Source organism: Oncorhynchus mykiss, chromosome 1, assembly GCF_013265735.2.
Source record: "Oncorhynchus mykiss isolate Arlee chromosome 1, USDA_OmykA_1.1, whole genome shotgun sequence".
Lineage (NCBI taxonomy): Eukaryota > Metazoa > Chordata > Actinopteri > Salmoniformes > Salmonidae > Oncorhynchus > Oncorhynchus mykiss.
Window position 1 is genome coordinate 21,844,136 of NC_048565.1, and position 27,321 is coordinate 21,871,456.

A 27,321-nucleotide genomic window follows, 5' to 3' on the forward strand; every position below is an offset into this window, starting at 1 on the left:
GACTAAACTCTTTGGCTTGAATGCCAAACATCACGTCTGGGGGAACCGAAGACATGGATGTCGATTAAGGCAGCCCCCCCCCCCCCCCCGCACCTCTCTGATTCAGAGGGCCTGGGTTAAATGCGGAAGACACATTTCAGTTGAAGGCATTCAGTTGTACAACTGACTAGGTATCTCCCGTTCCTTTGTTTTGTAGGTGTTCAGAACAAGGTTAAGGGCTTAAGCTTAAGCTTTGTTGTAGAGCGTTTCACACAAAATCCAGGGAGGGGCCAGCTGAGTATAACTGTATCATCTGCATATAAATGGATGCGAGAGCTTCCTACTGCCTGAGCTATGTTGTTGATGTAAATTGAGAAGTGCGTGGAGCCTAGGATTGAGCCTTGGGGTACACCCATTGGTGACAGGAAGTGGCTGAGACAGCAGATGTTTTGACTTTATGCACTGCACTATTTGAGAGAGGTAGTTAGCAAACCAGGCCAAAGAGCCCGAAAATAAACTAATTCTCCTTAGCTGGCCCACAAGAATGGAATGGTCTACCGTCTCTAAAGCTTTGGCCAATTCAATAAAAATATCAGCACAACATTGCTTAGAATCAAGGGCAATGGGGACATCATTGAGGACATTTAAGGTTGCAGTGACACATCCATAACCTGAGCAGAAACTAGATTGCATTCCAGAGAGAATACTATAGACATCAAGAAAGCCAGTCTGTTGATTATTGACAAGTTTTTCCAACACTTTTGATAAACAGGGCAAAATAGAAATAGGCCTATAACAGTTAGGATCAGCTAGGTCTCCCACTTTAAATAAAGATCGAACCGTGGCTGCCTTCCAAGCAATGGGAACCTCCCCAGAGAGGAGGACCTTACTTACGAATGTTTTTAATAATGTATGTGTTTTGGAAAACTAATGAATTTGCACGTTGATTCATGTTCGATGAAGATGTCCATGTCTGTTTTTATATCAATCATTGACAGGTGTGATCTTTGAAATGGTTATGTTCAGTGGTAAAAAATGTTGCAACAAATACATTCTAAAAGCTTTAACAAGAGCAAGGTATTGTGTTTCATTTGAAAACAGCATCACATTTTGTAAAAGCAGAATATTTCAGGTCCTCCTACCTCCCTAACCTTAAAGAAGAAAGGGTCTAAACCATCTGACCCAGATGTTTTTTTGTGGTCATTTAACTTCTTGGTGACAGGGGGGCAGTATTGAGTAGCTTGGATGAATACGGTGCCCAGAGTAAACTGCCTGCTACTCTGTCCCAAATGCTAATACAGTATATGCATATGTTTAGTAGTATTGGATAGAAAACACTCTGACGTTTCTACAACTGTTTGAATGATGTCTGTGAGTATAACAGAACTCATATGGCAGGCGAAAACCTGAGACAAATCCAAAAAGGAAGTGGGAAATCTGAGGTTTGTAGTTTCATTTACAGTGCCTTGCGAAAGTATTCGGCCCCCTTGAACTTTGCGACCTTTTGCCACATTTCAGGCTTCAAACATAAAGATATAAAACTGTATTTTTTTGTGAAGAATCAACAACAAGTGGGACACAATCATGAAGTGGAACGACATTTATTGGATATTTCAAACATTTTTAACAAATGAAAAACTGAAAAATTGGGCGTGCATAATTATTCAGCCCCTTTACTTTCAGTGCAGCAAACTCTCTCCAGAAGTTCAGTGAGGATCTCTGAATGATCCAATGTTGACCTAAATGACTAATGATGATAAATACAATCCAACTGTGTGTAATCAAGTCTCCGTATAAATGCACCTGCACTGTGATAGTCTCAGAGGTCCGTTAAAAGCGCAGAGAGCATCATGAAGAACAAGGAACACACCAGGCAGGTCCGAGATACTGTTGTGAAGAAGTTTAAAGCCGGATTTGGATACAAAAAGATTTACCAAGCTTTAAACATCCCAAGGAGCACTGTGCAAGCGATAATATTGAAATGGAAGGAGTATCAGACCACTGCAAATCTACCAAGACCTGGCCGTCCCTCTAACCTTTCCGCTCATACAAGGAGAAGACTGATCAGAGATGCAGCCAAGAGGCCCATGATCACTCTGGATGAACTGCAGAGATCTACAGCTGAGGTGGGAGACTCTGTCCATAGGACAACAATCAGTCGTATATTGCACAAATCTGGCCTTTATGGAAGAGTGGCAAGAAGAAAGCCATTTCTTAAAGATATCCATAAAAAGTGTTGTTTAAAGTTTGCCACAAGCCACCTGGGAGACACACCAAACATGTGGAAGAAGGTGCTCTGGTCAGATGAAACCAAAATTGAACTTGGCAACAATGCAAAACGTTATGTTTGGCGTAAAAGCAACACAGCTGAACACACCATCCCCACTGTCAAACATGGTGGTGGCAGCATCATGGTTTGGGCCTGCTTTTCTTCAGCAGGGACAGGGAAGATGGTTAAAATTGATGGGAAGATGGATGGAGCCAAATACAGGACCATTCTGGAAGAAAACCTGATGGAGTCTGCAAAAGACCTGAGACTGGGACAGAGATTTGTCTTCCAACAAGACAATGATCCAAAACATAAAGCAAAATCTACAATGGAATGATTAAAAAATAAACATATCCAGGTGTTAGAATGGCCAAGTCAAAGTCCAGACCTGAATCCAATCGAGAATCTGTGGAAAGAACTGAAAACTGCTGTTCACAAATGCTCTCCATCCAACCTCACTGAGCTCGAGCTGTTTTGCAAGGAGGAATGGGAAAAAATTTCAGTCTCTCGATGTGCAAAACTGATAGAGACATACCCCAAGCGACTTACAGCTGTAATCGCAGCAAAAGGTGGCGCTACAAAGTATTAACTTAAGGGGGCTAAATAATTTTGCACGCCCAATTTTTCCGTTTTTGATTTGTTAAAAAAGTTTGAAATATCCAATAAATGTCGTTCCACTTCATGATTGTGTCCCACTTGTTGTTGATTCTTCACAAAAAATACAGTTTTATATCTTCATGTTTGAAGCCTGAAATGTGGCAAAAGGTCGCAAAGTTCAAGGGGGCCGAATACTTTCGCAAGGCACTGTATGTCCAAATGCCTCCTTTTTGTTCGCACCTTTTGTTCACAAATCCAAATTCACGACGCGCAGGCCAGACGAAAAGTAAAACAATGATATTACAGTTCGTAGAAACATGTCAAACGATGTATAGAATCAATCTTTAGGATGTTTTTAACATAAATCTTCAATGATGTTTCAACCGGAGAATTCTTTTGTCTTTAGAAATGCAATGGAACGCAGCTACCTCTCACGGGAGCGCGCCTGACTGAGCTCATGGCCTTCTGGCAGACCCCTTACTCAATCAGCTCTTATTCTCTCCTCCTTCACAGTAGAAGCCTGAAACAAGGTTCTAAAGACTGTTGACATCTAGTGGAAGCCTTAGGAAGTGCAATCAGACCAAATTTATACTGTTTCTTGAATAGGCAAAGAGTTGGAAAAACTACAAACCTCAGATTTCCCACTTCCTGGTTGGATTTTTTTCACAGGTTTTTTGCCTGCCATATGAGTTCTGTTATACTCACAGACATCATTCAAACAGTTTTAGAAACTTCAGAGTGTTTCCTATATATACCCACTAATAATATGCATATCTTAGCTTCTGGTCCTGAGTAGCAGGCAGTTTACTCTGGGCACCTTATTCAACCAAGCTACTCAATACTGCCCCCAAGCCATAAGAGGCTTTAATGGCTAGCTCAGAATATGAGGTGTTAATGGCTAGCTCAGAATATGAGCTTTCCAAAAGTTGTTTATATATTGGAGTCAGCATGCCAGACTACCTGGCCTGATGACTCCTTGCTGTCCCCAGTCCACCTGGCCGTACTCGTGCTCCAGTTTCAAATGTTCTGCCTGCGGCTATGGAACCCTGACCATTTCACCAGATGTGCTACCTGTCCCAGACCAGCTGTTTTCAACTCTCTAGAGACAGCAGGAGCGGTAGAGATTGGCTATGAAAAACCAACTGACATTTACTCCTGAGGTGCTGACCTGTTGCACCCTTGACAACCACTGTGATTATTATTATTTGACCCTGCTGGTCATCTATGAACATTTGAACATCTTGGCCATGTTCTGTTATAATCTCCACCCAGTACAGCCAGAAGAGGACTGGCCACCCCTCATAGCCTGGTTCCTCTCTAGGTTTTTTCCAAGGTTCTGGCCTTTCTAGGGAGTTTTTCCTAGCCACTGTGCTGCATTGCTTGCGGTTTGTGGTTTTAAGCTGGGTTTCTGTACAGCACTTTGTGACATCAGCTGATGTAAGAAGGGCTTTATAAATACATTCGATTGATTGATTGATATTATAGAGCTCATTAATTTCGGGAGCCCAGATAATTTATTTATGAATCCCATCATTGGATGGTTCGGTAGTTGGGTTTCCCCAGGGACTCCATAGGCCAGCATAGCTTACCTACACTACATGACCAAAAGTATGTGGATTAATATGAAGTAGGTCCCTCCTTTCCATCTTTAAAAGCTTACACTATAGGGAAGGCTTTCCACTAGATGTTGGAACAGTGCTGCAGGGACTTGCTTCCAATCAGCCACAAGAGCATTACTGAGGTCAGGCAGTGATGTTGGGCGATTAGGTCTGGCTCGCAGTTGGTGTTCCAACTCATCCCAAAGGTGTTCAATGGGGTTGAGGTCAGGGCTCTATGCAGACCAGTCAAGTTCTTCCACACCGATCTCGACAAACCATTTCTGTATGGACCTCGCTTTGTGCACAGGGACATTGTCATGCTGAAACTGTTGCTACAAAGCTGGATGCACAGAATCGTCTAGAAAGTCATTGTATGTTGTAGCATTAAGATTTCCCTTCACTGGAATTAAGGGGCCTAGCCTGAACCATGAAAAACAGCCCCAGACCACCAATTCCTCCACCAAACTTTACAGTTTGCACTATGCATTCGGGCAGACAGCGTTCTCAGATTTGTTCGTTGGACTGCCAGCTAGGCAGTGGAGATTGCATGGCTGTGTGCTTGATTTTATACACCTGTCAGCAACAGGTGTGGCTGAAATAGCCCAATCCACGAAGCTCAGGAGGTGTCAAACTTCCTTTTGTATATATAGTGTATGTTGTAAATATAGAAAAAAGGAGTTGCCTGGTAATGTGTATGTATCTTTCAAATCTTGGGATGTTCTCAAACCATTGCTGTCCATGATATTGGCATGGGTATGGATTGCACATTTAGATCATTGTGGGGATGCAAAAGGCCACCCTCGAGATTGCAAAGCATTATTGTGTAATATTTCAGTATGGGCATGCCATTTTGATTCCCAGTTACAATGTTTTTTAATTTTGTGCCAAATATAAATTGTGTGAGTAGTAATAGGACCACAGCTTAGTTGACATTGTTTAAGGAATATACAGTATGGCTGAGGGTTTTGCAAAAAGTGTTTTAATCATATTAATGAAATTGGAGCCAATACCCATATGTTCCAAGACAGACCAAGAGGTATGACCATTCTAGTCTATCGAAAGCTTTTTCTGCATCAAGAGATACAGCCCAAGGAGCTGTTGTTTCTGATGAAGGATCTAAGATATGTAATAGTCGACAGAGGTTATCCGAGTATAAACACTTTATAACAAACCCGCTTGGTCTGTGTGGCCTAATTTGGGTAAGTCTCGAGACGACAACATTTTGGAAAACAGTTTTTTATCTGTATTTGTCTAAGATAGGGGGCAATAGTGAGAACACTGGGTGGTATCCTTACCTTTTTTTCATAAAAGTGAAATTAGTGCTCTATTCACATCTCTCCCAAATGAACCTTTGTGAACTGCTATATTAATCATTTTGAGCAATAGTGGACCTAATTGATTACAACATTTTTAATAGACCTCAGGAAGAAATACTGTCCCATCCAGGTGATTTGCCTTTATTCATGCTATCCAATCCCCTTTTTAATTCATTGAGAGAGATTTAAGCTCCCAGCAAGGTGGCTTCCTCTGTTGAGAGAAGAAGAGTTCGTAATTATTTTAGAAAGTACCTAGTCTGGCTTGGTGTGGATTTACAATCAGAGATGTACAGTTCTTTATAGAAGCTTGAGAATCTTTGACTGATGAATTTGGGTTCTGACAGTAATTCCCCTGTTCCAGATTCAATAAATTCAATCAGTTAATTGATCATTACTGCATAGCGTGTTGGCCAGTAAACAACTGGGACAATTACCATGGAAGTAATGGTTGAGTCTGACTTGATGGATGGCAAATTCTGCTCTCTGCCTGATCAATAAATATGTTCTGTCTTGACTTTGGAAAGAGTAATAGCTACCTGGTCTGAAAAGAGTTTGTTGAGAACGCTTTAACGCAGTTAACGTTTGCATTATTTTTAATAAAACCTTTGGCAGCATCCCATAGTATCCAGGGGTCATCGACTTAATTTTTATTGATCATTATGAATTAATTTAGTCACATTTCAAATCGATCAAAGAACGTTTGATTCTGTAGTAATGAAATGTTGAAATGCCATCTTCTGGCTTCTTTAGGAGATTCCGAAATGTGAAGTTGTCAGTATTAAGCGTAGTGGTCAGACAAGCTCATATGTTGAAGATAGAACTAGAGGTGTAGATAATACTATGCAATCCATTCGTGAGAAAGATTTATGGCTGTTTGAGTAATAAGTGCACTCTTTTGATTCAGGATTATGTGCTCACCAGGCATCAATAAGGTTGTAATCAGAGAGTATATACTGGAGAGCCTTGGTTGTAGTTGTGATAAAATGCGTCTTGGTGAGAGGTGTAGGAGTCAGGCGCAGGAGAGCAGGGATGTGGGGAGCAGGGAAGCGTGTTTAATAATTTAGTCCACCAATACAAAACGGCACAGACAAAAATCCCAAAACTACGCTCTCGAATACTCAGAAACTCGTGCAAACGCACGGAGGAACAAACACAGTTCCGACACTTTACACACACGTGCATAATAGTGAAAAACAACAAACATCAAATACAATCGAGCGCAATACACACAAGTCTAATCCTGCACGAATTAAGGCTGGTAACAGGTGCCCTATATACACACAGAAATAAACGCAATTGAAACCAGGTGTGAAAAGGAACACAGACAAATCAACTAGAAAAGGAAAAAGGGATCGGTAGCGGCTAGTAAGCCGGCGACGCAAGTCGTGACAGTAGTTGGTCTTTGTTTTGAATGTCCAAAATGGCATTCATGCCTTTCTCAATAACCAGATGGAATTCAGTTAATTCTAACAATATGCTGTTCAGAGAATCAAAAAAACATAGGATCATATGAATTTGGAGTATACTCATTAATAAAGGGAATTTTCTTTCCATTATGGAAACATTTAAGGAAATTGATTCTGCCTTCTTTGTCTTCACCTCTACCCAAGAAAGTTTGTTAGAATCATTATGATTACAGCTTCAGTTTTGTTTGGGGCTGATGAAAAAGCAGCAGCTTGTAGAAATGACTATATAAGTGTTTTTGGAGCAGGTGTGTTTCTTGGAGCATTGATTGATTTATAAATATTGTTTCTCTTCAAACTGGAAACCACATATCCTGAGGCCGCATTTATTGTAGATGGGGATTTTAACAAAGCAAATTTGAGGAAAACGCTACCGAAGTTCTATCAACACATTGACTGTAGTAGCCGTGCTGGAAAAACACTCAACCACTAATATTCTCTATTCCGGGATGCTGACAATGCCCTCCCCTGCCCTTCCTTTGGCAAATCAGATCACAGCTCCATTTAGCTCCTCCCTTCCTATAGGCAGAAACTCAAACAGGAAGTACCCGTGCTAAGGTCTATTCAATGCTGGTCTGACCAATCGGAATCCACGCTTCAAGATTGTTTTGATCATACGGACTGGGATATGTTCCGGGTAGCCTCGGATAACAACATTGATGTATACACAAACATGGTGACTGAGTTCATCAGGAAGTGTATAAGGGATGTTGTTCCAACTGTGACTATTAAAACCTACCCAAATCAGAAACCATGGATAGATAGCAGCATTCGTGCTAAACTGAAAGCGCAAACCACCGCATTTAACCATGGCAAGGTGACTGGGAATATGGTCAAATACAAAGTGTGTAGTTATCCCCTCCATGAGGCAATCAAACAGGCAAACGCCAGTACAGAGACAAAGTGGAGTCGCAATGCAACGGCTCAGACACGAGACATATGTGGCAGGGTCTACAGACAATCACGGATTACAAAGAGAAAACCGACGTCTTGCTCCAAGTCAAGCTAAACACCTTCTTCGCTGCTTTGAGGATAGCACAGTGCCATCAATGTGGACCTCTACCACGGACTGTGGGCTCGCCTTCAATGTGTCCGACGTGAGTAAGACATTTAAACGTGTTAACCCTCGCATGGCTGCCGTCCCATATGGCATCCCTAGCCGCAACCTCAGAGCATGCGCAGACCAGCTGGCTGGAGTGTTTACGGACATATTCAATCTGAACACTGAACTAACTTACTATCGCCCTGTAGCACTCACTTCTGTCATCATGAAGTGCTTTGAGAGGCTAGTTAAGGATCATATCACAGCTACATTATCTGATACCCTAGACCCACTTCAATTTGCTTATCGCCCGAATAGATCCACAGACGATGCAATCGCTATTGCACTGCACACTGCCCTACCCCATCTGGACAAGAGGAATACCAATGTAAGAATTCTGTTAATTGACTATAGCTCAGCCTTCAACACTATAGTACCCTCCAAGCTCATCATTGAGCTCTGGGTCCTGGGTCTGAACCCCGCCCTGTGCAACTGGGCCCAGGACTTTGACGGGCCGCCCCCAAGTGGTGAAGGTAGGAAACAACACCTCCCCTTCACTGATCCTCAACACTGGGGCCCCACAAGGGTGCATACTCAGCCCCTTCCTGTATTCCCTGTTCACCCATGACTGTGTGGCCACACACGTTTCCAACTCAATTATCAAGTTTGCAGATGACACAACCATAGTAGGCCTGATTACCAACAATGAAGAGACATCCTACAGGGAGAAGGTGAGGGCCCTGGCGGAGTGGTGCCAGGAAAATAACCTCTCCCTCAACGTCAACAAAATTAAGGAGATGATTGTGGACTTCAGGAAAAAGCAGAGGGAGCACGTCTCTATCCACACTGTAAAGGTGGAAAGCTTTAATTTCCTCAGTGTACACATCACTGACCATCTGAAATGGTCCACCCACACAGACAGTTTAGCGAAGAAGGCCAAACAGCACCTCTTCAACAGACTGTCCTGGAGGGCAGACTGCCTGCCCTCCAGGACACCCACAGCACCCGATGTCACAGGAAGGCCAAAAAGATCATCAAGGCACGGCCTGTTCACCCCACTATCATCCAGAAGGCGAGGTCAGTACAGGTGTATAAAAGCTGGTACCGAGACACTGAAAAACAGCTTCTATCTCAAGGCCATCATACTGTTAAATAGCCATCACTAGCCGGCTACCACCCAGTTACTTAACCCTGCACCTTAGAGGTTGCTGCCCTATATACATAGATGTGGAATCACTGGTCACTTTAATGATGGAACACTAGTCACTTTAATAATGTTTACACACTGCTTTATTCATTTCATATGTATATACTGTATTCTATTCTACTGTATATATTTCTTAATTCCATTATTTTACTTTTAGATTTGTGTGTATTGTTGTGAATTGTTAGATATTACTGCACTTTTGGAGCTAGGAACACAAGCATCTCACTACACCCGCAATAACATTGCTAAATATGTGTTTGTGACCAATAAAATTTGATTTGATTTTATGCCACATTTCTGTTGATTTTGAAGAATAATGTGATAAATACCTTACAAATCTTTGAACTGTCCTACTTTATCAATATAAAATGGAAAAGACCCATTAATGTTTTGTGGTCATTTGATAATTAGAAAATAAAAGATCAAGCATTTTAACCTTCAATCATGACTTGAAAAAAGTGTTGCACATCTCCTGATTATGTGATGTGTGGTACCATTTCATGTTTCAGAACACCTCAGGGTGAATGTTTCAGTACACCTTAAATCTGTCCCAATACCCTCACAACCATGTGTTTCAATCCTCCAGCAAAGTTAAGGTGCTGTCTCCTTTAAGGTATTGGCAGCTCAGTTACCACTAGTTTTAGTGTTTTAGTGTTACAAAACACTACATTTTTAACAGTGACAAGCCACTGCATTTATTTAGATATGTGTGCACTGCGGGTAAATTATACACAAGCAGAAACAGCTGTGCAGGCACCTTGAAAAACACCCACATACAGTACCACCCAAACACAGGAAACACAGGTGCCTCGGTAACACAGGGAGTTTGTTTTTAATTGTAGGGCTTTTGAGACAAAGCTGGAAAGAGGTGATACAAAAGGATGCTTGCTTGGCCTTTTTCACCACAGATATTCCAATACAGTCACTTGGAGAAACAGCAAAGGGATACATTCCAGCCTTCTGTTGTATATCAGAGCAGGTTCTAATTTTGCATTCAGTTAAGCTTTAAACCCACGGGTTGGCGTGAGTGAGGTCTTGTAAGATGACTGAATCGCCTGGCTAACACTCTGTTGGAGCTCTACATTGTAAACAACAGTCGGGAGCATCTCTTCTCTCCCCTGTCTTCGTAGAGGGGTGTTAATGGCCTAGTTACTATATAGGGCAACTTCTCCTGTCTCAGGTGTGGTAGCCTTTTGGTCTTATGTTTTTGGGGGCTTAATTGGTTCTCCTGCAGGGTTTTTCTGGAACACACACGCATGCACACTTGCACGATAGGGAGACAGGCCCTTTGACCACAGCCAAAGGGCCACAGCTGAGAAGTGTTTACAAGGCTGTGACCACAACACCAGTGCATCACTCAGGGCTGGGTGTTCTAAACAAACACTCACCATAATAGGACAAGCCTTGGTCTTGGAGAGGGAAGGAAAGGGGAGGGAGGGAGAGGAGGAGGGGTGAGTGGAGGAAGGGAAGGAAGGGAGAATGAGGGAGGATAGCTGTCTTATGTCTGATTGATTGAGATTTTTGACATTCCATACTTACTGTATCTCTCTTGATCATGTTCATCTCAACAGAGCTATTAGTGCCTGATGAGTGCAGGAAATTAGTGTCATCATCACAGAAGTTATTTGGTGTGCTTCATTTCTCAAGGTAACTTACGAAAATGCAACAGCTGTGAGTTCAGAAAAGCAACTGTGCATAATCGGTATCGGCAAACTTACTTACTGAATTTCGATAACTAATCCAATCATGAATCCAAATCCTGTCCATATCCTGTTGTAACCAGATAATGCAAATAATGTAATCTGGCTCCATCTTTTTAAATGTTTTATCATGTGTTCATTGTCTTTGTTAACGTAAGCTAAATCCATGTGAAATTGTGACTGAATAAGGTGTTACACACCACTGACTGTCCTCTCTTTCTGTCCCTCTCGTGACAGATCTTCCATATGACCTATGACCTGGCCAGTGCAGTGATGCGTATCTTCAACCTGATTGGTATGATGTTGCTGCTGTGTCACTGGGATGGCTGTTTGCAGTTCCTGGTTCCCATGCTGCAGGATTTCCCCCAGGACTGCTGGGTCTCCCTTAACAAGATGGTGGTAAGTGCTGCTAATGCCATGTTCAAAACAACTGGGAAAAAATATTAGGTCAAATCATGATGTCAGTGATCTTCAGGTCAGAAAGTGGCGCTCGCAAAAGAGGCCCAAGTTCTCGAGTTGGAATTCAGAGTTGGAATACCGCTCAAATCGATTTTTCCCAGTCTGAGTTCTCAGTTGTTTTGAATGCACTGAAGTTAGATATCGAGGATTTCCGAGTTCCCCTTTCCCAGTTGTTTTGAACACGGCATTAATACACACTCTAGAGCGGGAGTGTCAAAAGATTTCCCCCAAGGTCCGCATTCTGTCTTCAATGAGGTCCGGAGGGCTGCACTGAAAATAGGTTACATTCCCTCGCGGTCCAAATTTGCTAAACATAGTCCTGTATCAATCGTTTTTTTTTTTTTTTTCGCTCCCTGACTGTCTAGCTTTCATTTCTGTGATTATTGTGAGCTGGACACAGTCAAGAGACTGTATGAATTTAAGTCCACTATAATTTCTACAGTTTCGATTTGGTTTTAGTAATTTAAAAGTATACTGGGTTTTGTTTTCCCCGCGGGCTGTATGTTTGACAACCCTGCTCTAGATTTTAGATCCATTCCGTACTCTAGGAGCCTGTTCCCGTACACCAGACTGGACTCACTGGACATACGTTTGGTATTTTACGTTAATGTTTGCATCTCCGAAAGTATGATGTGTTACATTTTCTCTGGCTACTGAAGACAGAAGGTTACGTAGGAGCTGCGGCAATTTTAGCATATAAATATTGGTGGGGCAAAAAATATATATATTGGGGTGTGCATGCCGGCAAAATCACTACACAACACAACACTAAACAATACATGAATCACACTATAACGGTGACAAACGGTACCCACAAACTGTTAGGACCAACATAAAGCTGTCCCAACAGCAGTACCAACAGCAGTCCCAAAACCTTACCACTGCTACACCTGGCTATCAGCGGAGCCTTGTCCGCTTGCCCTGCGGTAGCAGAGAGAACAGTACCGCTTGCTGAATAGTGCCGCTTGCCACACGGCAAGCAGAGAGAACAGTCTATGACTAGGGTGGCTGGAGTCTTTGACAATTTTTAGGGCCTTCCTCTGACACCGCCTTGTATAGAGGTCCTGGATGGCAGGAAGCTTGGCCCCAGTGATGTACTGGGCTGTTCGCACTACCCTCTGTAGTGCCTTGCAGTCAGAGGCCGAGCAGTTGCCATACCAGGCAGTGATGCAACGAGTCAGGATGCTCTCGATGGTTCAGCTGTAGAACCTTTTGAGGATCTGAGGACCCATGCCAAATCTTTTCAGTCTCCTGAGGTGGAATAGGTTTTGTCTTGCCCTCTTCACAACTGTCTTGGTGTGCTCGGACCATGTTAGTTTATTGGTGATGTGGACACCAAGGAACTTGAAGTTCTCAACCTGCTCCACTGCAGCCCCGTTGATGAGAATGGGTGCATGCTCGGTCCTCTTTTTCCTGTAGTCCAGAATCATCTCCTTTGTCTTGATCACGTTGAGGGAGAGGTTGTTGTCCTGGCACCACACAGCCAGGTCTCTAACCTCCTCCCTATAGGATGTCTCATTATTGTCAGTGATCAGGCCTACCACTGTTGTGTCATTGGCAAAACTTGATGATGGTGTCGGAGTCGTCAGGGAGTACAGGAGAGTACAGGAGAGTACAGGAGGCGGGGAGTACAGGAGGCGACTGAGCACGCACCCTTGAGGGGACCCTGTGTTGAGGATCAGCGTGGCGGATGTGTTGTTACCTACCTTTACCACCTGGGGGCGGCCCTGTTTGTGGGTGAGTCCCAGAAAGAGGGCCAATTATTTACAAATTCTACCTTTTGGGAGGGGCAGAAAACTGTTTTCAGCCAGCGTTTGAGTTGTGAGACTGTGCTGTAGAGCTCATCACTCCCCCTAACTGGTAGGGGGCCAGAGACAATTACTCGATGACGACACATCTTTCTGGCTGATTTACACGCTGAAGCTATGTTGCGCTTGGTGACCTCTGACTGTTTCATCCTAACATCTTTGGTGCCGACGTGGATAACAATATCCCTATAGTCTCTACACTCGCCAGTTTTAGCTTTAGCCAGCACCATCTTCAGATTAGCCTTAACGTCGGTAGCCCTGCCCCCTGGTAAACAGTGTATGATCGCTGGATGATTCGTTTTAAGTCTAATACTGCGGGTAATGGAGTCGCCAATGACTAGGGTTTTCAATTTGTCAGAGCTAATGGTGGGAGGCTTCGGCGTCCCAGACCCCGTAATGGGAGGAGTAGAGACCAGAGAAGGCTCGGCCTCTGACTCCGACTCGCTGCTTAATGGGGAGAACCGGTTGAAAGTTTCTGTCGGCTGAATGAGCACCGGTTGAGCATTCCTACAGCATTTCCTTCCTTAAGCTATGAGAAAGTTATCCGGCTACAGGGACTGTGCGAGGGGATTTATCATACTATCTGTACTTACTGGTGGCACAGACAGACTCTGTTTCATCCTTTCCTACACTTGAACATAGCCTTATTTTTATTACAGCATATTGGATGACTATCATTCATATCCCACTAGCCCAGCTCAATGTAACATCGATAGGTTTAGGCTACGACATGATACTAAAATTTTCCCAGTACCCATCAAGAGATTGCTACAACCTAGCCTATGAATGAAAGTTTGCAACGTGCGTGCACAAGTCATGATCATTTTTTGTAATCAAGGTGACAGACAGTGACACATTCAATACCGGATTGCACACTGTTGCCTGCATCTAGGTTATAATCATTAGTCCAACAGTTGCAAATGAGAGTTTCTATTGGACAAATTCAGGTATGTTTATCTCCGTTTGGATTGCTTCCGTTAAGAAACGTTTTTCAACGATGAATACACCCCTGATCACGTGCAAACACAGATCACTTTCATGGCAGCCACTTACAAACAGCTTGTTGTATATATAATTCCTTCTCACATCTATCTATATGTGTCCTTTCACCTTTTCCCTTCACTTGTGGACCAGACGTGTTTAGATAATTTACCTAAACACATCAGCTGTCTGTGACCAGGCGAAAAAAACATTTGCAACCTGCATATCATGACTGCTAACCACTACACACAGCCTACATAATTGTCACGTCATAGTCAACATAGCTAGTAGAAGTAACGCATTAGTAAACCAGCTACAATCATGCAGCACAGTGTACACTCAGCTGCAAGCAATTTAGCGGTTAAACTGGTGGAAGAGTTCTAGTGTTGGATTGCCATAGTTAGCTAGCTAACATAGCATCCCTTTCTGTTTGATCCAGGTGTTTGAGTAAGCTAAATTAGCTTGCTGCATTCGATGCTAGCTAAGAAGGTGAAAGTGAAGTGAAGAATATCTATACTATGAAATATAGCTAGCTCTCTCTCTCGCTTCTCCTTAATTTTGGAAGAAATTAATTTGTTCAAAACTGTTGTCTTTCTCCCTATTTGAGTCAACTACTCATCACATTTTATGAACTACAGCGCTAGCAAGATGTAGCTTATGCTTTCAGTACTAGATACATTCTCTGAAGCTTTGATTGGGTGGACAACATGTCAGTTCATGCTGCAAGAGCTCTGAGAGGTTGGAGGACGTCCTCCGGAAGTTTTCATAATTACTGTGTAAGTCTATGGAAGAGGGTGAGAACCATGAGCCTCCTAGGTTTTGTATTGAAGTTAGTTGTCCTCGGGCTACACCATGGTGCTACCCTACACAATGCTGCTGAGGATACTGTAGACCTTCGTTGCAAACCAGTGTGTTTTATTTGGTGATGTGAATATATTTAGTATAGTTTTTATCTAAAAATAAAAATCTTTTAATGTTTCACTATTACATTTTTATGAAATTAATTGAGGAGGATGGTCGTCCCCTTCCTCCACTGAGGAGCCTCCAAATGTCCTACAAGACGTATGATAAGTTACATCATCTAATTCGTATGCTATTGTAGGACTGGGGTAAGACGTATGATACTATACGTCCTCTAATTAGTATGATATTGCACGACCACTATTCCATTCATAATGTAACGTAAGGTACTAAATGTAATGTAATGTATCGTACTAAATGGAAGGGAACAGATGTACATACGGAATCTCATGAATTGCCCTGAGGCCAGGTTGAGACACAGATGAAGCCTATTCCTGGACTAAAAACACTTTCAGATTGAGATTCTCCACTGAGGATGCTTTATAGTCCAGGAGTAGATTTAATCTGGGTCTGGAAAATCTACCAATCTACCTCAAAAGAAGTCTGAAGTAACTCATCCATAGCTCACTACACTTTAGTAAGGGGATGGGTTCAGTACACATCATTGCATTCTGTATCAGAAAGTAGGCTGGCCCTCTTTGAAGTTGTAGATCAATGCTTTGCACTCTTTATGTTTATAAACCCCGCTGCATAAACTTCTGCCTACCTTACTTCGTTTTTTTCGCACCTTCCTTGTTGAATAATCTCCAAGGCTCTCTAAAATGTGACGAATTGGTGACTCTAAGGCAATTAAAACGGCTGATTGAGGACCTTTTTACTGAAGAATGTGTTTGTTTTCTATGATTGTGTTTAGATTTTCGTGTATTGACGTGAAGATTAATGTCTATATTAATGTGTGTTGATGTGAATAGGAATATTGATGTGTATCGTGTATTGATGTGTGTACAGGAATCTGTAAAAGGGACCTTGGTCTCAGCATGACACCCTGCCAAAATGAAGGTTAAATAAAAAAATACATAAAAAACACACGAACACACGCATCTCGGTCCCTTTACGTTGCTCAGAGCTGGGCTCTCTCTCTGTGTGTACTCCGCGCCAGTTTCCCTGAGAACAGTTGTCCCGGTGATCAGTCGCAGCCTGAGAGCAGGCATCTCCCAGCAATCAAGGTCATCATCTCTCCAGAGGCGAATGGCTTCAAATGAAAGACGCAGCGTTAAATGATCCATCTCCATGTCACTCGAGACTTGTTCACTTTGAGTGGCTGCCTGACTACTCACTGCATCCCGCTCCCCTACACTGCAACCTCCACGCTGCTCAGAGAACAGAGAGAAATGCACACACATTTTTGTTTTATGCCTTCCCCAAGCCATAGCCCTAACTTTAACCACTTGGACCTAAACTTAACCCTTTGAGTTCTTGTTGTAGACTCAGGTGTGAGAGGCTTTCTGCCGACTAGCTTTAGGCCCTGTGGGAGAGAATTGCCAGAAGGTCTCTCCATCAAACAGTCAGTCATCATGTTAGTATGCGTTACCTGACCCTCCCTGATCTGACCATTGACACAGACTGTTCTGCTATAAGCCAGGATTTAAGTTTACAGAAGGCTGATCAAATTAAATCAAATAAAAAATGTCCCCTCTGTTATGTAAGTCAGGGCCAGGTGCTTTCATTTGATGTACTGTATACTGTATAGGTCTTATTATAATAAATCCCTGGATCTGGGTAGAGTAATCCGAATCCCTTGCCAGGGATCATCCGGTTAGAGGATGCAGAACAGCCATGGAAAATACAATTACTCATATGAATGACATATGCACTTACACACGAGTGCGCACGTGTGCATGCACACACGCACACACACACACACACAAAGTATACTTGACTGATGTGTGTGTTATATCACTGTCTCTTTATCTTTAACCCCTGCAGCATCAGACAAGAACACACTCACTCACACACACACACACACACACACACACACACACACACACACACACACACACACACACACACACACACACACACACACACACACACACACACACACACAAGCTGATCATTAATATTTCAAGCATCCTACCTGGCCCTTAGGGTTGGCAAAAATGCTCATACCAGTTAAGGCAGCTAATATGGTAAATGTAGCTGAAGAGGTTACACTCTGAGCCACAGCAACCATTACACACACACACACACACACACACACACACACACACACACACACACACACACACACACACACACACACACACACACACACACACACACACACACACACACACACACACACACACACACATCCACGACCACCTGCATGCACACAACCACACAGGCATGCACCCTCACACACCCACACACACCATGAACCCCCTTATCCTTGTACCTCGCACCTCCCTCCAGGATCTTGGAACAGATCATCAGAGATAATTTCATACATCGAGCACCACCCACATTCCACAGTCTTCCTCAGAGCCAGTGCCTTATGAGAATCAGAGTCTGTACAGAATATATAGAGAGACTCACCTGTTCTAGTCTAAACACCATGCAGGCTGTCTGTTGATTTTATTGCTATGGGGATTGGAGGACTTGGTGGCCCTGTGTACTCCCCCATGTTTTCTTATTTGATCCCAGTGGGGCTCCACTCCCATACCTGTAGAGATGGATGCTTGTTCTCTGTTAATAGATCAGCATTACTGTCAGCTGCCTGGCTCTGTGGCTGCAGTACTAACGTGGTGCCACACACACACACACGGTATTGTCCTACCGAGACACATAGGAAATGAATGTGTCAGTGCAGTGGAGGTTGTTCAGTCATCTGCACTGGGGACTGGGTTTATAGATCACAGACACTCTGTGTGTGTGTGTGTGTGTGTGTGTGTGTTTGTGTGTGTGTGTGTGTGAGGCAGCATAGAGACGTTAGTATAAAATCCTGTAAATTCAGATAAGCTACAGCGAGCCAGAGCAGCTCGCTACAACATGCCTCCAATAGTGGCCCTTTTTCATCCATGTTTGTACCGTTACCTCTGGCTCTGGCACAGTTATTAGCTACCTAAACTCATATGTCAAATAGGCCTGGTGATTGTGAGTACACATCATACTGATAGATTTGTTTTTTATTGGGGCTTCATCTTCCATTAGATGGATGTGTGTGTTTCCTTGCACATAGTGTATGTGTGTGCATGAATGTGCGTGTTTATTTCCATCTCAGAGCTTTGTGAGGGGCTGCTGCTGGTGTTTGCCTGGCAGGCACACTCTGTAGGCAGCATGCTGATAGACCAGAGAGAGAGTTAGAGAGAGAGAGCAACCTTGGGAAAATCCTCTGCATTATCATTAACAGCAGACTCGCACATTTCCTCAATGAAAACAATGTACTGAGCAAATGTCAAACTGGCTTTTTACAAAATTACCTTACAACAGACCACTTATTCACCCTGCACACCCTAATTGACAAACAAACCAAAACAAAGGTAAAGTATTCTCATGCTTTGTTGATTTCAAAAAAGCTTTTGACTCAATTTGGCTTGAGGGTCTGCTGTACAAATTGATGGAAAGTGGTGTTGGGGGGAAAAACATCCGACATTATAAAACACACGTACACAAACATCAAGTATGCAGTTAAAATTGGCAAAAAAACACACATTTCCTTCCACAGGGCCGTGGGGTGAGACAGGGATGCAGCTTAAACTTCACCCTCTTCAACATATATATCAATGAATTGGCGAGGACACTAGAACTGCAGCCCCCGTCCTCACCCTACTAGAATCTGAAGTCAAGTGTCTACTGTTTGCTGATGATCTGGTGCTTCTGTCCCCAACCAAGGAGGGCCCACAGCAGCACCTACAGCTTCTGCACAGATTCTGTCAAATCTGGGCCCTGACCGTAAGACAAAAATCGTGGTGTTCCAAAAAAGGTCAAGTTGCCAGGACCACAAATACAAATGCCATCTAGACACCGTTGCCCTGGAGCACACAAAAACTATACATACCTTGGTCTACATCAGCGCCACACATAACTTCCACAAAGCTGTGAACGATCGTAGAGACAAGGCAAGAGGGGCCTACTATGCCATCAAAAGGAAGATAAAATTTGACCTACCAATTAGGGTCAGGCTAAAAATACTTGAATCATTTATAGAACCCATTGCCCTTTATGGTTGTGAGGTCAGGGGTCCACTCACCAACCAATAATGGGACAAACACCAAATTGAGACTGCATGTAGAATTCTGCAAAAATATCCTCTGTATACAACGTAAAACACCAAATAATGCATGCAGAGCAGAATTAGGCTGATATCCGTTAATGATCAAAATCCAGAAAAGAGACGCTAAATTCTACAACCACCTAAAAGGAAGCGATTCCCAAACCTTCCATAACAAAGTCATCACCTACAGAAATATGAATCTGGATAAGAGTCCCCTAAGCAAGCTAGTCCTGGAGAATATAACACAATTAGACCCAGCCAAATCATGAGAAAACAAAAAGATAATTACTTGACACATTGGAAAGAATTAAGAAAAAAACTGACCAAACTAACTTACCAAACTAGAATGCTATTATCAAACTAGAATGCTATTAGAAAACAAACCCAATTGTTACAAACTCCCATATCTATTGAGTGAAATACCAGGGTGGGCCATCACAGCATCAAGATTTGTGACCTGTTGCCACAAGAAAAGTGCAACCAGTGAAGAACAACACCGTTGTAAATACAACCCATATTTATGTTTATTTATTTTCCCTTTTGTACTTTAACTATTTGCACATATGACATTTGTAATGTCTTTATTGTTTTGGAACTTTTGTGAGTGTAATGTTTACTGTTCATTTGTATTGTTTATTCCACTTTTGTTTATTGTTTAGTTCTCTTGCTTTGGCAATGTTAACACATGTTTCCCATGCCAATAAAGCCCTTAAATTGATTTGAAAGAGAGAGAGAGAGCTCTGCCTCTGTCACACACCCAAGGCGTTGGGACCAGGTCGGAGGCTGAAGCTGCCCCTAGCACAGAGAGAGAGAGCTCTGCCTCTGTCACACACCCAAGGCGTTGGGACCAGGTCGGAGGCTGAAGCTGCCCCTAGCACAGAGAGAGAGAGCTCTGCCTCTGTCACACACCCAAGGCGTTGGGACCAGGTCGGGGGCTGAAGCTGCCCCTAGCACAGAGGGAGAGAGAGAGTTCTGCCTCTGTCACACACCCAAGGTGTTGGGACCAGGTCGGAGGCTGAAGCTGCCCCTAGCACAGAGAGAGAGAGGAAGGGCCATATGAGCACACATGCATACACATCCGTTGGCAGTGCTGAGTGCCCCCAAGATCAGCACCTATCTATCACCGTCCCGTTATTTCCTTCCATCCACGTCCCTCTGTCACATTTTAAAACAATCTGATGCCTCCCTCACATTTCCCTTTATTTCCCCCTGAACCATTTCCCAACAAAATATTTTTTAATGAAATGCAAAAAGGGTCGAGTGAAATTCAAAACGGATACAATCCAATCCAGAAGGAGTCAATCAATGACAGTTGGGACTGCTCTCTTTGGCTCTGCTTTGTACAGCCAGGACAGTCTATCTCCGAACCAACAGTCCTACAATTAGCTGAGTAGAAGCAGTGACATCACTCTAAAGGATTAAACCTGTAGCCAGGCAGCGTTTTTTAGTCAGTGTTGCTGTTAGCGGGCTGAGGAGAGAGTGTTTAACATTTCTCTAGTCTCACTGTATAGACAAATCAAAGGCAGAGTGGCTCCTCATTAGAGCCCAGTCTGAAGTGGCCTTCTACACCTGAACCAACAGCACTGTGCTGGAGTGATTAGGCCTTCAACAAGCAGCTAGCTAGCACAATGGAGTCATAATGTCTTAGCTACTACAGAAGTGGGATTGCAGCTTTTCACACACTTTCTTTTATTGCCTCTCTCTCTATCTCCATCTTTCTCTCTCTGTCTTTCCACTATCTTTTCATTTCTCACTGAAGCCTTAGAATTTGAGAGTTTTAGGTTGACCGTAGTCTTGTTTCGGCACAGTGATATTGAAAATGTGGTTTTATTGCAGTGTTACTCTTTCTCTATAATGCACTCTTTCGTAATAGAAACCCTGCTCTTTCTCTCCCACCAGAATGACTCGTGGAGCGAGCTGTACTCCTTTGCCCTGTTCAAAGCCATGAGTCACATGCTGTGTATCGGTTATGGGCGCCAAGCCCCAGAGAGCATGTCTGATATCTGGTTGACCATGCTCAGTATGATCGTGGGAGCCACCTGCTACGCCATGTTCATCGGCCACGCTACCGCCCTTATCCAGTCCCTGGACTCATCCCGGCGCCAGTACCAGGAGAAGGTAGGTACAGCTTCCAACTCATCCCAGGCCGTCAATGAGGTCTAAGCCATTTAACAAAAAAAAAAAAAAAAATTTATTGAACCTTTATTTAACTAGGCAAGTCAGTTAATAAGAACAAATTCTTATTTACAATGGTGGCCTACCCCGGCCAAACCCGGAGGATGCTGGGCCAATTTACAATGACCAGGTGAAAATTCAGGGCCATAGACATAAGTTATAACTATGGCCTGGAGTTTTCCCTGGTTAAGTCACAAACTCAGGAAAATTCCTGTCACTGCCAGTGTCACTCAGTCTCAGTGTCCTCACAGATCATCAAAGCATGTGGTCATGTCTCTTAAGAAGGAGAACATTGCTCTATAAGGATATTACTTCTTAGATCTTCTGTGATCTGGCAGTGTGTTATTCAGTCCGTAGCAGCACGTCCCCCTGGGTTGCAGTAATTGGTCCGGCTTTGTTGTCTAATTGCAGCATCTGGCTAATGTTGAGAACAAAGAAGCACAGATGAGAACAGTACCTCCAACTCTGCTTCTGTCATCTACTGTTTGGCTCCTCTTGTCTCTTGTTCCTGGCCCTCTCAAACGTAGTTTTTAAAATGATCTTGGAGAGATAATCATCTTGTTTTCTGGGTCACAATACAGTATCAGGGAGCAACTAGGGGAAATGAGGAGTTTATACAGTATTCAGTATTTTTGGTTAAAGCTATGATTTGAAGATGTTATCGCAGGTGTAGAGGAATACTTGTGTTTCTAGCTCCTATAGTGCAGTAATACAGTGTCTTCAGAAAGTATTCACACTTGAACTTTGCCACATTTTGTTATTACAAAGTGGGATTAAAATGCATTTAATTGTAATTTGTTGTCAACGATATACACAAAATACTCTTATCAAAGTGGAAGAAAAATTCAAACATATGTAAAAATATATATATATAAATAAAGATGAAAAATAAAGCACTAATATACACTACATGACCAAACGTATGTGGACACCTGCTCGTCGAACAGCTCATTCCCAAATCATGGGCATTAATATGGAGTTGGTCCCCCTTTGCTGCTATAACATCCTCCACTCTTCTGGAAGGCTTTCCACTTGATGTTGGATCATTGCTGCAGGGACTTGCTTCCATTCAGCCACAATCATTAGTAAGGTCGGGCACTGATGTTGGGCGATTAGGCCTGACTCGCAGTTGGCGTTCCAATTCATCCCAAAGTTGTTCGATGGGCTTGAGGTCAGGGCTCTGTGCAAGCCAGTCAAGTTCTTCCACACCGATCTCAACAAACCATTTCTGTATGGACTTCGCTTTGTGCATGGGGGCATTGTCATGCTGAAACAGGAAAGGGCCTTCCCCAAAGTTGGAAGCACAGAATTGTTTAGAATGTCATTTTATGCTGTAGCATTAAGATTTCCCTTCACTGGAACTAAGGAGCCTAGCCCAAACCATGAAAAACAGCCCCATTAATCCTCCTCCACCAAACTTTACAGTTGGCACTATATATTCAAGCAGGTAGCTTGGAGTGTGGTGTCAGGAAAATAACCTCACACTCAACGTCAACAAAACTAAGGAGATGATTGTGGACTTCAGGAAACAGCAGAGGGAACACCCCCCTATCCACATCGATGGAACAGTAGTGGAGAGGGTAGCAAGTTTTAAGTTCCTCGGCATACACATCACAGACAAACTGAATTGGTCCACTCACACAGACAGCATTGTGAAGAAGGCGCAGCAGCGCCTCTTCAACCTCAGGAGGCTGAAGAAATTTGGCTTGTCACCAAAAGCACTCACAAACTTCTACAGATGCACAATCGAGAGCATCCTGGCGAGCTGTATCACCGCCTGGTACGGCAACTGCTCCGCCCTCAACCGTAAGGCTCTCCAGAGGGTAGTGAGGTCTGCACAACGCATCACGGGGGCAAACTACCTGCCCTCCAGGACACCTACACCACCCGATGTCACAGGAAGGCCATAAAGATCATCAAGGACATCAACCACCCGAGCCACTGCCTGTTCACCCCGCTATCATCAAGAAGGCGAGGTCAGTACAGGTGCATCAAAGCTGGGACCGAGAGACTGAAAAACAGCTTCTATCTCAAGGCCATCAGACTGTTAAACAGCCACCACTAACATTGAGTGGCTGCTGCCAACACACTGACACTGACTCAACTCCAGCCACTTTAATAATGGGAATTGATGGGAAATTATGTAAATATATCACTAGCCACTTTAAACAATGCTACCTTATATAATGTTACTTACCCTACATTATTCATCTCATATGCATACGTATATACTGTACTCTATATCATCGACTGTATGCTTATGTAATACATGTATCACTAGCCACTTTAACTATGCCACTTTGTTTACATACTCATCTCATATGTATATACTGTACTCGATACCATCTACTGTATCTGCCTATGCTGCTCTGTACCATCACTCATTCATATATCCTTATGTACATATTCTTCATCCCCTCACACTGTGTACAAGACAGTAGTTTTGGAATTGTTAGTTAGATTACTTGTTGGTTATTACTGCATTGTCGGAACTAGAAGCACAAGCATTTCGCTACACTCGCATTAACATCTGCTAACCATGTGTATGTGACAAATAAAATTTGATTTGATTTTCTCCTGGCCTATCCCAAACCCAGATTGGTCCGTTGAACAGCCAGAAGGTGATTCATCACTCCAGAGTCCAATGGCGGCGAGCTTAACACCAGTCCAGCCAACGCTTGGCATTGCACATGGTGATCTTAGGCTTGTGTGCAGCTACTCGGCTGTTCCCGAGGAACAGTTCTTGTGCTGATCTTGCTTCCAGAAGCAGTTTGGAACTCGGTAGTGAGTGTTGTAACCAAGGACAGGTGATTTTTATGCGCTTCAGTGCTTGGCGGTCCGTTCTGTGAGCTTGTGTGGCCTACTACTTCACGTCTGAGCCGTTGTTGCTCCTAGACGTTTCCACTTCACAATAACAGCACTTACTGTACAGTAGACCTGGGCAGCTCTAGCAGGGCAGAAATTTGATGAACTGACTTGTTGGAAAGGTGGCAAACTATGACGGTGCCACGCTGAAAGTCACTGAGCTCTTCAGTAAGGCCATTCTACTGCCATTGATTGTCTATGGAGACTGCATGGCTGTGTGCTGGATTTTATACATCTGTCAGCAACGGATGTGGCTGAAATAGCCAAATCCACTCATTTGAAGAGGTGTCCACATACTTTTGTATATATAGTGTGTCTTGATTAGATAAGTATTTACCCCCCTGTGACAATACATTTTAAAATCACCTTTGGCAGTGATTACAGCTGTGAGTCTTTCTGGGTAAGCCTTTATTCGTTTTCCACACCTGGATTGTGCAACATTTGACCATTATTATTTTCTAAATTCTCTAAGCTCTGTCAAATTGGTTGTTGATCATTTCTAGACAACCATTTTAGGTCTTGCCATAGATTTTCAAGCAGAATTAAGGCAAAACTGTAACTCAGACACTCAGGAACATTCAGTGTCTTCTTGGCTACATTTATTTATTTTTATCCTTAAAAACACCCCAGTCCTTAATGATGACGAGCATACCCATAACATGATGCAGCCACCACAATGCTTGTAAATCTATAGAGTGGTACCCAGTGATGTGTTGTTGGATTTGCCCCAAACTCTTTGTATTCAGGACATAAAGTTAATTTCTTTGCCAAGTTTTTTGCTGTTTTACTTTAGTACCTTATTGCAAACAGGTTGCATGTTTTGGAATATTTTTATTCTGTACAGGCTTCCTTCTTTCCACTCTGTCATTTAGGTCAGTTTTGTGGAGCAACTACAATGTTGTTAATCGATCCTCAGTTTTCTCCCATCACAGCCATTCCATGTAACTGTTTGAAAGTCACCATTGGCCTCATGGTGAAATCCCTGAGCGGTTTCAAATAAAATACAATAAAATTTGATTTGTCACATACACATGGTTAGTAGATGTTAATGTGTGTAGAGAAATGCTTGTGCTTCTAGTTCCGACAATGCAGTAATAACCAACGAGTAATCTAACCTAACAATTCCACAACTACTACCTCATACACACAAGTGTAAAAGGATAAAGAATATGTACATAAAGATATATGAATGAGTGATGGTACAGAACGGCATAGGCAAGATGCAGTAGATGGTATCGAGTACAGTATATACATATGAGATGAGTAATGTAGGGTATGTAAACAAAGTGGCATAGTTTAAAGTGGCTAGTGATACATGTATTACATAAAGATGCAGTAGATGATATAGAGTACAGTATATAAATATACATATGAGATGAGATGAGTAATGTAGGGTATGTAAACATTATATTAAGTGTTATTGTTTAAAGTGGCTAGTGATATATTTTACATCAATTCCCATTATTAAAGTGGCTGGAGTTGAGTCAGTGTGTTGGCAGCAGCCACTCAATGTTAGTGGTGGCTGTTTAACAGTCTGATGGCCTTGAGATAGAAGCTGTTTTTCAGTCTCTCGGTCCCAGCTTTGATGCACCTGTACTGACCTCGCCTTCTGGATGATAGTGGGGTGAACAGGCAGTGGCTCGGGTGGTTGTTGTCCTTGATGATCTTTATGGCCTTCCTGTGACATCAGGTGGTGCAGGTGTCCAGGAGGGCAGGTAGTTTGCCCCCGGTGATGCATTGTGCAGACCTCACTACCCTCTGGAGAGCCTTACGGTTGTGGGCGGAGCAGTTGCCGTACCAGGCGGTGATACAGCCCGACACGATGCTCTCAATTGTGCATCTGTAGAAGTTTGTGAGTGCTTTTGGTGACAAGCCAAATTTCTTCAGCCTCCTGAGGTTGAAGAGGCGCTGCTGCGCCTTCTTCACAACGCTGTCTATATGGGTGGACCAATTCAGTTTGTCCGTGATGTGTACGCCGAGGAACTTAAAACTTACTACCCTCTCCACTACTGTCCCGTAAATGTGGATAGGGGGGTGTTCCCTCTGCTGTTTCCTGAAGTCCACAATCATCTCCTTTGTTTTGTTGACGTTGAGTCTGAGGTTATTTTCTTGACACTACACTCGATGAACAGCATTCCTCTTGTCCAGATGGGTTAGGGTAGTGTGCAGTGTGGTTGCGATTGCATTGTCTGTGGACCTATTGGGGCGGTAAGCAAATTGGAGTGGGTCTAGGGTGTCAGGTAGGGTGGAGGTGATATGGTCCTTGACTAGTCTCTCAAAGCGCTTCATGATGACGGAAGTGAGTGCTACGGGGCAGTAGTCGTTTAGCTCAGTTACCTTAGCTTTCTTGGGAACAGGAACAATGGTGGCCCTCTTGAAGCATGTGGGAACGTAAACACACCAGCCAGCTGGTCTGCGCTTGCTCTGGGGATGCCGTCCGGGCCTGCAGCCTTGCGAGGGTTAACACGTTTAAATGTTTTACTCACGTCGGCTGCAGTGAAGGAGAGTCCGCAGGTGTTGGTAGCCAGCCGTGTCAGTGGCACTGTATTGTCCTCAAAGTGAGCAAAAAAGTGATTTAGTCTGTCTGGGAGCAAGACATCCTGTTCCGCGACGGGGCTGGTTTTCTTTTTGTAATCCGTGATTGACTGTAGACCCTTCCACATACCTCTTGTGTCTGAGCAGTTGAATTGCGACTCTACTTTGTCTTTATACTGACGCTTAGCTTGTTTGATTGCCTTGCGGAGGGAACAGCTACACTGTTTGTATTCGGTCATGTTTCCGGTCACCTTAACCTGGTAAAAAGCAG

General features: G+C 43.3%; 1 protein-coding gene across 1 annotated transcript in view; it reads left to right on the forward strand.

Annotated features, from left to right (window-relative positions):
• LOC110508592 (potassium/sodium hyperpolarization-activated cyclic nucleotide-gated channel 2) overlaps positions 1–27,321 on the forward strand; it is a 101,953-nt gene that overhangs the window by 34,572 nt on the left and 40,060 nt on the right. The window contains 2 exon segments of the mRNA XM_021589263.2: positions 11,409–11,570; positions 21,375–21,593. Coding sequence (XP_021444938.2) covers positions 11,409–11,570; positions 21,375–21,593 — 381 coding nt within the window.